The sequence below is a fragment of the Rhea americana genome, unplaced genomic scaffold (assembly GCF_003343005.1).
Source record: "Rhea americana isolate MKP2758 unplaced genomic scaffold, rheAme1 scaffold_390, whole genome shotgun sequence".
NCBI lineage: Eukaryota > Metazoa > Chordata > Aves > Rheiformes > Rheidae > Rhea > Rhea americana.
In genome coordinates this window covers 418232-432566 of record NW_028186524.1, presented here as the reverse complement: position 1 = coordinate 432566, position 14335 = coordinate 418232, and the positions used below count along the sequence as shown (strand labels likewise).

General features: G+C 38.4%; 1 protein-coding gene across 3 annotated transcripts in view; it reads right to left on the bottom strand.

The window, feature by feature from the left end:
• Positions 1-2202: 2202 nt before the first annotated feature.
• The window catches only part of EPS15L1 (epidermal growth factor receptor pathway substrate 15 like 1), a 41620-nt gene continuing 29487 nt past the window's right edge, over positions 2203-14335 (bottom strand). For all 3 annotated transcript variants that reach the window (XM_085313651.1, XM_085313652.1, XM_085313653.1), the window contains 2 exons: positions 12289-12494; positions 2203-7553 (listed from right to left, as the gene is read on the bottom strand). In XM_085313651.1, coding sequence (XP_085169777.1) covers positions 7407-7553; positions 12289-12494 — 353 coding nt within the window. In that variant the 3' untranslated portion in view covers positions 2203-7406. The remainder of the gene's footprint in view (positions 7554-12288; positions 12495-14335) is intronic.

The window sequence follows — 14335 nt, the reverse complement described above, 5'->3', positions numbered from 1 at the left end:
CCTGTTATATCTGCACGTGTATAAATATATAGATGTGCATGCATATATATGCAAAATACAGGCCTCAGACCACTTCGTGTGTGGGGAGAATGTAGGGGYACGAAATGCTAAGAGCCCGTTTTAATTTTAATTGTTGGAGGTACGGCACATACGACAACTTCTCTGTGGTCTTTACAGGAAGCTGCAGATCCTTGAATCTCTAGATAATGGTGTGGCAGAGAGCGAGCTGCTGAGCTCATTCTTCTCGCGCTCTATTACRACTAATTGTCAACTTGTCTTCCCCCCCCCCTTTTAACCGCCTTAAATCAGGACGTCCAAAGCTGCGCTAATCTCTCGGGTGATCCCACTGGWCTATCGGGTCCCCCCTTGGCTGGCAGGAAACCTCCAACTTGGCGATGTTTTCTAGTAACGGGACAGCCGGGCTGAAGGTTTGAAGTGATTCTGCTCCAGCTTACGTGAAACCCCCTCCCCGGACCTCTTCCCGTGAGGACGCGGCGAAGGCCCGTGGCCTTCCTCGCAGGCTGCGGCGGCCTGGATTTGTTTTCGGCGTAACCCTCCCCCCCCAAAAAAAATAATAAAAAAAAAAAAAGTCTTAGTCAAACCCGATAGGAGGAAACATCGAGTCCGTTGTAAACAAGATTTTCACACATATTCTTACAAGATACCGCAGCGATGGGCTCAGTGCACTTGCAAGATAGATTGCCAGATTAGATAGAGCAGCTCAGCGCAGAAGCGAAGAAATCCTGCCGCCAGCTCCCAGTGAAAGCTGCGGCAGTCGCCTCCGAGCCCGAGCCCCTTCCCGCCCCGCCAGCTTTCAGAGCACGGCCGTTCCGGCTTTTTTTTTTTTTTTTTTTTTATTTTTTTAATAAACCTCTTCACATATTTCAGCAAAAAGGGCCGCGGGGCAGAGGAGCCGCGGGAGCAAGTTGCAGGGGCGGCTCGCAGCAACTCCGGTTCGGGCCAGAGCTCCCCGCGCGCGGAGCCGGGAGCGCCGGCGGCACGCGCGAGCCCGCGGCTCCTCCGACCCGTTTGCAACAGGGCCTGGAAACGTTTGCTCCCTCCACGCGCTGGTCCGCCATCCACAAGAAGAGCCAAAAAAAGTTTGTCCCTTCTTCAAATTACAGGATCGTGTGGCTCTGTGGTTTTCTGTGGTCGCAGCTTTGTGGTTTCCAGAGCTATTTTGTGCACCTATAACACAGAGTGGCTGTTAGGCTTTTCTTAAATTTAATTTTCGAAGCCAGAATCCCAAGCGCCAGCAATTTCTTTGCTATATTTAAGTAAAACGACGACGACAAAGCCGTGGAGCCRTCGCCGCAGGAACCAGCGCGTGCGTGCGTGCGGGGGGCGGGGGGACCAAAACCAGGCAAATTCAACCCAAACCCCCTAGAAATGAAGGGGGAGAAAAAAAATCATAACGGCCTGCCCCCACAGCCAGCGCGTGCTCGGCAGCATCGACAAACGCGAGATTCCCCAGGCACCCTCGAGGCCCCGGCGCGAGGCTCGACGCTCCTCTTGAGGCGCTCAGCGGAGACGGGGCTTTATCTTGAACTCAACAGGCAGAAAAGGCATTTGATCCAGTCTTTCAAGGGCTCTGTTTTCAGCCCCAATTATTTATTTTATAATATTTTATCTAGATGCAAAACTGAGTTGCCGGCACTGCTTTGCAGAAGGGAGATGTTTTAACATTGCAAAAATCACCTTTCTAAGCCCAAGGAGGGCTGGAGCAACACAKTTTCTATTTACCCCGCAAATACATTTAGCATTTGTTACCTGCTTCAGATATAATTCCTTTGGGTAAAGCAAAAGCGTTATTCCCCYCTTTGCAGTAAGCATAAATTCAGCAACACAGAAACCGCTCAGGACCGTACCTGTTGCAGGACTGTAATATGGTGTGTTGTAATTACAGCTATGGTAYCTTTTTACATCAGTTTGATTCGGGTTTCCTGCGCTTCTTACAGTTCAGAGCATTCCTGGAGATTCTCCGACCGCTGCCCAGCCGCCGAGCGGCACGGAGAAGGCAGCAGCCAAAATCAAATCAAATCAAATCTGACCGTAGAGAACGATAAAGCGGCTTTTCTGAGCGCCGCAAATTTGAGAGTTTATGAAATCAGGGACAAAAAGGTGAAAGAACGATTGCCRAAGTCTCAGAGCTCCAAAAAGTAACTTTTCATTTATTATATTAAACAATAACATTTCTCTTATTATATTAAACAATAAACACAYGAGATGGGTTAAAATTAAAATACCTTTCTTTCAATTTGTTATGGTATCTGAAAGATAAATATAACTACAATAATGTACATATTTGGAGATATTAGTCAGATTCAGGTCAACATTGCAGTTTCCACTTCACGTTTCCACCTTTTTTTAGGTCAGACTAAAGAAARTCGTATTAAAAGGGACACTAAGGAACGCCCTGTATCATTGCAACAGCAGAAAGAACCACGTCCACTGTGAGTTTTCCTTTGAAAGTTAAAGGGGAAGGCAGAAGCTGGAAAAATGAAACCCCCACTTTATAACAAATTAGCCTTTATTTATAAAACTTTCAAGTAAAAAGAGCAGTATATCAACTGATAAAACAAATGTGTCAATGAATAATAAAGAGTTAACATATTTACTCTAAAAATAAATTCTCTATGATTCCACTATACTCCAAGCAAACTTTCTTTCTAAGAAAAAGTATGTCGGTTGTGAAGCCTGCAGAGGGATGCAACTGCTGACACACAACAAAAAGCTCAACTATTACACTGGCAAAGTTACTTGAACTAGATCGTTATTAGCACAGATCAAATCAGTTTAACCAAATTCATTCTCCGCATTAGGATTAAGCAGAAATGAAATTCCTGAGAGGGAGGAATAAAACACGGAAGTCAGAAATCCCGCCCTGGCCCAGGGGAACGCGACGACGCTATTTGGACCAAAACTCCCCGGGCCTCGGGCTCCAGCGCACAAAAACCCTCCTCAACGGAGAAACGCAAACGAAGACACAGCAACCCCCAAGGGATTGTAAGAAGAATTCAAAAAAAAAAAAAAAAGTGCTTTCTCTTTTAGCATAAAATGACAAAATAATTTCTACAAAATTTCTGACGGCAGATTTCACAGACGGGAATTAAAAACAAATAAAAAAAAGCTACACACTGTCAGACACAGCTTGGAATTTCCTACGCTTTGAGAGCACATTACATGGAACAAAATACAGCAGGGCTCCTCCTTGGGCAGAGGCTTCGTAAGGAAAAGTTTGCCAATATAAAAATGTTTCATACAGCAGTATTATAGAAGTACTACTTTTATGAGCATCTGTTTTTATTGCAGAATGACTGGTATGCTTTACAACAAGACTATTTTGAATGTAACTCCAGGAAACCACTTGAGGCAAATGTGAGCACACTGGTCTATAACAGAATACGCAAGTAATCCGATATCCGTATGCTACGCACAGAGCACGCATGCATACGTTCAGTGTGAAAAATTGTCTGTCTTTCCTGTTTTAACGGTCGTGCCTCGGCGCTCTGTGCAATTCACGGTTTTCCATGAGTCATTCCAGCGGTGACTGTGCTCCGTACAAAATGCACGTGTGTCACTATAAAAGTCCACTAAACTCTTTTGTGATTGCTCAATGTACCACCGAGTCTAGTAATTTATCTTGGTAGAAAGTAGAAGCACCTCTTATTTTTCCCTCAAAGCCAAGAATGCAATGGATAGGCATTCTTCCTGAAGCAAAAGCTTAGGTGGAAACGGAGGAAAAACAGAGCTGAAACCCAGATGACAATTACATGCAACCTATGCAACTGGAACGGGGCAAAACCCCCCATGTTTTCCACCTCGGTGCGCACCTGTTTTGTGTGTGTGCATGTGTGTGTCGGGGGGAAACAGCTCTTTAAAAATAATTTTTAAAAAGGGAGGAAAAAAGAAAAAAAAGAGAACTGAACCTATGAACAAATGTTAGAGAAAAATCATTGCCTCAGCCTAAGAAAAGAGGACATCACACGACCAGCACACGTGAGAAAATCAGAAATTGAGCTGACATTTCAAAATGACACTTTAAAAACTCAACACAAAGTGAAATTATATCCAGTACAGATGATACCTACTTTCTGCCAGGTTCCTCTCTTACCCTTGGCACAACTAGTGAACATAGTTTTTCATGCCAATGAAAGCACTCTTGAAAGAAAATTATCAGAAGTAGTAATTTCTCCTTTTTTCTTTCACCAGAACTTTGAAATTATAAGAGCCATGATCAAATTTCAATTTCTGTATAGATTCCATTTCTCTATCCATCTCTGTATAGAGAACACATACATACACAAACTTTAATATATAGAATATATATCAATATTCTACATATTCATGGTATATACATATTTTATGTACAGTAGAAGTAACTATATACTAGACATAGTATGTGGACATATATAGTATATACACACACTATTATTACATTATACAATACGCTATATATATATATATATACACACATACACACAAATAATAAGAATCTTATAATATACACTGTATATGCATTGTGTATACTTACATTTTATATATCTTGCATTGTACATATTTATCTGCCCAAATAGCAATAGGCCTATTTGTGCTTTAAATTTCACTGTTCTGGAGGAAGAATAAGATCAACATCTTGCAATAAAATCTTGTTTTAGAAGAGCACATACAGGTATTGTACAAAACACTAAGTTACATGCATAAGGGAAGAATGGGGGCAAACTTTCTTTTTCATGGAAAATCTGCGTTAAATATGACGGGGAGAAATCACAGCTGTACTGCAGTGTCTAAAATTCTGAATCAAAAGTGTTTCAGTAAACCTAGGATTACTAACGCTAATACACYGCGCACAGAGGACACGTTCTGTATCTGTTAATTTGCTTGACCTTCCGTTACTGTACGGGCAAATACGGAGAACGAGTCCATAAGGAAACACCAAAGTGAACAGTTAGTTCTAACGCTACGTGGAATGATAATTAATTCACATTTCTGGCTGCTCGCTGAGCATCTTGGAAAGACCAACTCATTGCCTCAGAAGCGTTAGAAAGCACACTATTTCAGAGAATTGACAAGCAAAATGTCTTGTCACAGTGTCTACCTAGGAAAAACGAATGAAGCTATTTAACTTATCCACCTGTCCCACTGGAGTGGCRTCGTCCAGGCAGTAGTCCGAAAGTGGCTTTCCTTTATCAAATGGCACTACATATGAACGGTGTTTTGTTATAGCAGAGGAGACACCATGAAGACTCAGGCCCAAAACAAAAGGAGAATCTTACACAATTTTGAAAATAGCTCTTTCACAGCAAAAGGTTTAGCTCATGTCAGTTATACACAGGCCAAATTTGCKTTCAGAGACCTGGAAGCCAGTAGACCAACAGCAAAGAGAATTTGTTGAAATTTCTGAACTCAGGTTTGAGCATTAAATCGAATGCATATTCTCCCCTTCTGAGGCAAATCACGGATTCACAGTATTTGCAGTACCATTACCACAGGAGATACACAGCAACTGCAGAATTGCGACTCCTGAAAACGTACTTTGAGATACAGATTTTCAGTTTTGTCAAATATATTGCCRCATATGTAAACGGATGGTTGCACGTATCTGTGTGCATGCACGCGTGCAGGCACACACAGACACACRCTCACTGATGTACCTACTCACAAAAGCTGGAGACAAACGTTACRTTTTAGCTGCATTTCAGAATTGGCAACTGCTAATTAGATTAAAATAATCTAACGTGATCTTTGCCTCTGCATAAGGAAAGCCTTCAGAGTAAGGCAATTGGAACAGGATGGAGACAGGCTGCTTTCATTCAGTAAACAGGCACTATGACTGTATCACGAGAAATAAAAATAAGGAAGCAAGGGTATAAGAAATGTAAATGCATTAAGGACGATGAAGGAATTTCCAAAAAACATTTTCCAAAAAASAGAAGATTTTACAAAATCAGGGCTGCAACAGTGAAAACACCGAGTGTTAAGTACCTAGTTTGTATTCCTACAGAACCAAGGACAGGAAAGCAGACATACATTAGGGACAGTTTGAAAATTTTGTGGTAGGTGTCTACTCTATTTAGACATAAGAGTCCAAGGCAAAGACAACTGAAGTGTTAGAATTCCTGTAATTACCAAGAAAGGCATTTTTAGTAAGTAATTTAGTAGATAAGTCACAAACTTATCATAAGGACTTATTTTAGATAGGACGTGTAAAACATATTCTGCATTATCTTTACCACGGGCATATATTGAGTTCTACAGGTATATTTAAAATCTGCTTCTATTTGGACTTAGCACTGCAACTTGCCTTTTAAAGCCAACCCAGTCTACCAGTACTTCTGTAACTTATGCATGAACATGTATTTGGCAAATAAAATCTGTTTCAACTTGGCCATATTTCAGCTAAACTATTTTTGATCTGTATCCCCATAATATAAGACCAGTGGAATTAAAGAAACAGAGGTAGARACAGTTTCACACAGTCAGCTGGATAATACAATAATATGATCTATTTTCTGGTGCTTGGAGTAAAAGAGGGTAAAGTAAGTTGCAGGGAAGAGCACAGCTCAAACTTAGCAAGTTTTCAGTTGTTTGATCTTACATTAGAAGAACTCAAACTTTTGTCACAGTCCTGTAAACATATTTGCTTATGAGATAAAGCATGACTTTACCTAATGATTTAAYTGCCAAAGCCATCATTTGTCCAATTTACTACAACTGAATTAACTCCCTCTTTTACAACATCACACAAAATTATTAAAACTCAATGCAAATARATCTTTAAATAAGAACTACTCATTCATAGAGGCTTCAAATTCAAAGTATTTTACAGTTCTCTGTTTGTATCCATCATTTCTAAATTATCAAATTCTTCTCTAACAGCTGCATCTCCTTGATAAAAAGKGAACACCTAATAATGAATTTGTGCTGAAGACTTTGACATAAATGGATTTGTACTCATTAGCCTACCATGAATAAGTCAATGTAATAAGTGAAAGCTAATTCTATAAATACTGTCTTTTTATGACATTTTCTTTTAATTGCATATTGCAGCCTCAAAAAACAATGTGATTCGGGTAATAAAAAGCCAAATTCACAAGTTGCAGTTTACTATATGCAACATTGTCTTAAGATAAGGAAACTTTGCTTTCAATGTCTTAGGATCATATGTTAAATTTCTTACAAGCAGTAATTTTTACCTAGAACATACAATACGCCTTATACAGTGTTTCCTGTATATTATGCACTTGAAAAGCCACACAGAGCCCAGCTTGATATAACCAGCCAGTCCTGCTTAGAGTTGAAGGTGACTAGAATTATTTTCACAACATAAAACAAGAATTTAGTACTTTTATAAAAGCCATGTTTAAAGGTTTCATTTGGCCAGGATAGAGCCAAAGAACCTCTATTTAAGAGCTTGGCATATCAGCCTTACTGAGCGCAATAGCCAACTCAAGGTCTTCTTGTTCTTGTCTCCGCAATCGAGCTAGTCTTTCTTGCTCTGTTTTTTCACTCTCACGCTTTGCCCATGCCAGCTGCTGTTCTTCATTTCCAAACTAAAAAACGAAAATGGAAAATGCATTAATAAACAAACTTACTATAAAGCCAGAAAAGTTATATAAAAAATACAAGAAATCAAACACATTAAATATACAAAATTAAGTACACCAGGCTGTATCAGGCTAGTTCTTTGGAATCATTAAAAAAAAAAAAAAAAAAAAAAAGTCACTCACTGTTTTCCTCACTTCATCCTTTCATTTATACTCTTAATTCTGTCTTCCTCCCACCAGAGGACTAACCCCGTTGGGTTGCATGTCCCTGCCTCCATGCCTCAGAAGTCTACGAAAACTGCCAGAGGACTGGAGCCAAACAAAAACTCCACAAACACACACAAGTTTGTTGGTGGTTTGGGAGCACAGCAACCTACATCCGCTCTTTAGAATGCTAAATTTGTTAGCTTTTACCTGGTAAAACCAACAGTTATTTATGCTTGTGCAACTACACTGCAAAGAGTTTTATTGTAATATTGCCTGTTAATGGTGAGGGGTTTTACTAACGAATCTGCAGACTGTCAATTTGTGGGAAATTCACTATCCAGCCAAAGCGGAAAAAAAAAAGGGGGGAAAAAAAAAAACCCCTTCTGTAACTGTCTACAAAATACATTTAGAGTTTTTCTAGAAAGAAATAATGTAAGAGAATCCAATTTAATTCAGCAAAAAACACTAAGGAGATATTACACATTTTAACGTTCAGCTTATAAGCCTGTTTGAGCTTTCCAAAATACACTTAAGTACACGGCAGTAATYAGCAAAACTATTTCAATATTATATTTCAATATTTAGCACTGAAGTATGCAGAAGTTTGCTTTCTTGAGGTTTTTGAATAAAATGTTATAAAAGTATTTTATAGAAATAATACTAATTTAAATCTAAAATAAAATCTGGTACTGTCTAATTTTAGCATTTGGTGAAGAGGATGATGTTAACAGGAGTGTTTGCAGAGCAAATGTTTGCATTATATCCCACTTCTAAAATTTGCTTTGTACAATCTTCTTTTTTTCAGTTCAGGAAAAAGGTATTATTTGGGTTTTTTGGAAGAGAAAAATACATGGAATTTACAGTTTTAAATTTCAGTTGAATACATATTGCAAATATTGGTCTCTGGTCTACAAAACAGTAACTTTGAACACTGCAAAATAAGCCACTCCAGTAGCTGACATGGCTATAGCTTCCCAGGGAAGCTGGAAACATTGTACTGAATATTAAATAAAATTTTAAACAGTAGACCTTTGCCTGGCTGGATGTGTGTTATACAAAGATCCCCACTTCTGCCTTTTCCACTCCACACTGTATCTGTAATTCATATTTTCAAATAAATGCATCTATTTATATTTCTTTAAACCCAGGGCCAACTTTCATTCACTGTAGTTAAATTATGCTTTATCTATACTTTTCCCGATGCTTGCAATTCCTCATTTTATTTTTGTTAACATCTGAAAAAGCAAGAGGATATGATGCAAAAAAAGAGAACTACTTTTACAATCACTTTTCTCCAAAAAATTCCTCTGTTGTCACTGCCAAAAAAATCTAGATGAAGACCTTTGCATTCAGTGTTGTTGAAATACAATAAGGTACCACACATTATATGAAATTTTACTTTTAAAATGAAGAAATCCTACTGTCATTACTTCTTTAAATAATTTCAGTAAACAGCTGACAGGTAAGATTTAAAAGTTCATTAAGGTTTTGAATGCATGATTTTTTCAAGACACAGTGAAGGCAGACTCATTTGGAAGTAGGACTTCTCCACTTATTCCAAGAATTCAAAAAGAAGATCCTGTAGCCGCGATGGAGAATAAGAGTTACTGTTTTCAGAAATATAATAAACTTTAGCTAATCCCTTTGGGGTATCTTTTTTAAAATGTTGAGAAAACATATTTACTTATATGGCTTACATCTTAGGGTAAGTCTTCCAAAGATTTGTTTATGATATACAAGTTATATTTTTGTGGTTAAAAGGGCTGAGAAGAAAAAAGGAAAAAAGGGGAAAAAAAAGAGAGAGAGAGAGAGAGAGAGAGAAGTGAATCACAGGAAATCAAATCTGGATGAGCCAGATATTACAAAGGCTTAGCAAAAAGCAAAATTTCCAGGAGCATAACTCTGACCACCAGTGACACATAGAACAATTCATTGTGCCCCCCTGATTCTTGTGCAATTACCTATAAAAAGGTCACGTAACTGAAATACAAAGTCATTTAAAAGAAAAACATTTTTTTGCATATGTCCCGTTTAAGAAGTCTACAAATTTATGTCATATATCTGTCATTTCATAAACACTCTCACATATTATCTTTTCTTGGTCCAAAAGCACAGTTAGACACAAGGCATAAGTGAGAAAAATAGCAGAATCTGCAGAGAAAATAACCAAATACACAGAAAACCACCCTGACTTGTATTTATAAAACTACCAACTTATATGAAAAGAGGGGGAAAAAAAGTAGTTTAGTTCTAAATGCTCTGTTTCTTGGAAATTAAAATGCTTTTTGTACACCAAAAAGTTACTTTTCTTGTTGTCTATCTATAAAGTTAAGATATACTTTAGAAATACCTGAAACATGAGCTAGCAAAACAGTTTGCTTTGTTCCAAAGGGTTATACTTTAAGCCAGTGCAAAAGTTAAGAATGCAACAAGAATATACCTAAGAAATTCTAGGTGTGTGAATTGGACAGCATCTCCAAAATGACAAATTCTACAGAATGCTACTAAAAATTAATGAAGCCCTCGTGTTATTTCTTTGCAAGGGTAAAGAATTCCAGCTAAAAAACGTACTATTCAGTTAGTCAAAAGTATGTGATTCTATGATTCTGTTCTCAGATTCCATGTCTCAAACTGCGGGTCAGAAAACCTTCTGTAAGCAAAATTTATTATGAAGATAGTTATCCAAACAACAGGTAAAGACAATATAATATTGCCAGGTAATGACATAATATTCTTCCTGATTACAAGTTAACTAGCGCACTTAAGGCTTCATGCAGGAGAATCAGCCATCCTCAAACATGGTAACGTAATCGTGTTATTTGCAAGCAAAAAGCAAATACTGAAAAGAACAGGGAAACAAAGTCTCTCTCTTTTCAATCAACTTCAGTTAATACTTTTTTTTTTCTTGGAACAGTATAAAACAATTCACAAAACCAAATTAAAAAATTAATTTTATTGGACGAAGTGCCACCTAACAGCAATTAAACAAACTATAAGTTGCTACTACTCGGATCTCATTTTTCCTACTTTTTCTTATCTTTAAAGTTAATCTTATCTCCTGAAACTTGATGGCATGAAGAATTAAACACTAGGGCACCCACTGGGATGGGAGAAGGAGATTYTGGTTAATCATTTGATACAATCACTCAGTGTAAGTCACGCTCTTAAGAAATGCAGTCTGTAAATAAGATGACAGTAGCTGGGTAACAGGCATTCCATTCCATTATTTTGCTTCCATTCAAAGAAGAAATTAGGTGTTGTTCAAGAAATTTCAGATAAAGCAAGTTTTGCGTCTTATTTTTATTAAGAATGTCACCATTTTGTATACATTCACAGAATTTAACTGTGCACTAAATTCAACAGGCTAGTACTAACTGTGGTAAAGCATACATAGTATCTTGAACTTTATCATAGATAAATTAAAGAACTGAGGCCAGCTAAAGGTATGCACAGATGACCTCAACTAACAATATCAAAAAGGAAAATTATACACATTTACTATTAATTAATAATTGTGGAGGAGGGGAAAACAGTAAAAAATAAGCAACCTGAACGATTCAGTTTTAAGATCTCCACTTGCTGAACACTGAATTGTGCCCATCAGGCTTAAAGTAACAGATTAAGTTGGCAATTTTACTGCATGGCAATGTGACAGAACAAAAACACACGGAAGGAGGAAGAAGCCTGAGGCTACGGGTGGAACAGATTTCTACCTGTTCATGGAAGTARTAAGAACACTACTACTGTATTTACAATGATTTCTAATTCAATAATGTGCCTGCCAACACTGAAAACAAAGCCAGACTTCTAGAAATCCTGATGTTCTTTTCATGAAAGGGCACTTGGCTTTGCTTTCTAACCTTCASATACTGTCTTTTGGAGTGCAATATTTCTATATTGGTTCTACAAAACAATTTTGTATGCTTTGTCTATCAAGGGCTTCTCTACATTATCAGTAATTGGAACAAAATTCAACAGCTAAATTTTCAGTCTCTGTCTTGTATATGTATCCTTATGATCACATTCCATTGTATACAAACAACATTGCAACAGGATTCTCAGAACTTTTTTTTTTTTCCACAAACAATTACAAATACTTTACGGAATCTTTCTCCTTAAGGATTTACTTCTCAGGATATGGTGAAGTAGCTATATAAATGTGTTTAACAATAATTTTTGAAGAATCTTTACATCATTGGCTCCCCCAAATCAGTTACAAAATAGCCTCCATGCAACAAAAACAATACACAAGATTTTGCTACAAAGAATTTGTGAGTAAAGGCACACTGCACTAAAATAATTTAAAAGCAAGTAAACCCTTTAAAATTTAGTATGAAATTCAAAACTTTTTTTTTTTATTGAAATAATGCCTTTTTTATTACAGAAGTATTAATACAAAAACAACAAGGACAGCATGAAGGTACTAAGAGACAGAAGCCAGAGAACAGCAGGTTTGCAGTGAAAACAAAAACCCAATAGATTGCTGCAAGCAGAGCAGAAAGTGGTTTGCTCAGAGACAATGAACTTAACTTACAGAGCTGAAGTCTGCAAAACCCAAGGAAGAGTCTTTAGAAGTTTTACTTGAAGAGGAGGGAGCAAATGGATCTTTTCCACTAAATGGGTCCCCAAACCCCTTTTTACTTTGAAACGGGTCACTGCTGTCAGCCCCAAATGGCTGGAATGGATCATGGGGCTTGGGAAAATCTGAAGACCCAAGGTGGCTTACAGGAGTACTTTTACCTGGAAAGTTTAGGAGAAAAACAAAAGAAGAAAAAGAGAAGTTACTTACCATGGACAATGCAAACCCTTTAACAGGAAACTGTGCTGATGCATTTAGCATCATCCATTCTTCTTGGGGTAGTTTAAAATTTAACTAAATACAATAGCACTCATCACTCAATGCCAATCATCTCAAACAGATGTTTTCGCTATATGGATTTATTATGTTATTTATACATATTATAGCATTACTACCATCAAGATTTGGTATGATAAACCCCAATATAATGACATTTGATTGGAAGAATTTGACAGGTAAGACTTTATTTCATTTTCCTGCATTAAAGACATTTAAGTTCGGGATTGTATAAAATTGAAAATACTAAGAAACGTGTATCACTGAAGATAAATAATTAATCATGTTAAATAGAACTGGATAGTAACTTATCTGTGTGTATAGTACGCACACATTCTCTTTTTTTCTGGGACTAGTTTGCCCTTCTGCCATGACACTGCATATGTACAACGCAAAAGAGACTGATGAAGAAAAAGCTCTGTTTTGGAGGGCTTGTTGTGCAACCCAGCTTTTGCARGTGACTGCTTTTCCTTACACTCCGCTTCAGTACAACTCGGCAAAGGAGCTGAAAATCCAAATACTTCAGCGCATGTATTTGGTATGTCTAAGACATAACCTGGTATCTTTTAAGAAGGCATTTTCTGCCAATGGTAGGTGCTCATGAACATTATAAGCTGCACACACTAAACACCATTTATGCAAACCTGTGGAAATCCTCATTTGTCAAAAGAGGAGAAGTAAAGGCCRGCAGAGTTCACACTACATAGACCTAACCAATATGTTGGTCTGCCTGCACTTACCGTTCGATCGCAGCCCAGAGGCTGGCCAGACGTCCGCCTCCCCTGCGAGCCGCTTCCCGGACACGCAGCCTTGGCCACCAGCGGGCTCAGCCCAGCGCCAGCTTGGCGGCTGCACCGGCTGCCACGGCCCACAGCCCTCGGCTTCCAGCGGGCACAGATTTACCGGGCGGCCGAAGGAATCACGCAGTGTTTTTGTCTCCTAAGCACTAACATCAGCCCTGCTCTGCATTGAGAGGGCATGTCTGAGATTTAATGCTTGCCAAATAAGCCAATTACGAAGAAGGTAACAGCTTCTCGTTTCTTTTTTTTTTCAGTATATGATCCCCTGTAACCTCCAGACTCATATATCAACCTACAGTTCAGGCAAAAATGAACTACCAGTACCTATAAAAATGGGAGACAAGAGAGCAAAAGTATAGGTTTCTTTCCCAGTCTCAGGTAGGACTTGCTGATCAGTAATAAAATCTTCGGCTATTATATGCAGGCATTCATCACACTGAACGGGACAGGCAAAAGCGCTGTATGCTAGATGGGGGAAGCTATTCTGGCACTCAGCTCGGGCCCCAGATGGAATACGGTCACCACTTTCAGGCACTACGCTTCAGGACAGATGCAAAGCAAGTTAAGAAAGTCCCCAGGAGAACAAGCAGACAGAAAGAAGTGTAGAACACAACACGCTCGCAGTAGGAGCTACAATTAGGCTCGTTTAGTCTTAAGAATATTGAYGGGAAACATGATCAGAGTCTTGCAGGCAAATCTGCTACACCCACTAGGAAAAAGACTAATGAATTACAGGTAATGGATTCAGACTTTACCAAAGGAGATTGCTAAAACATCTAAAACTTTGGAATATTCAAGACTGCCTAGGGAATTTGTTGCATCCCATTATGATTTCCAAGAACAGGTCAGACAAATTCTTTCTAGAAATCACACAGGTTGAGCCACCTTGAAACTGGAGGACAGATTAGATATCTGTTGTTTGCTTC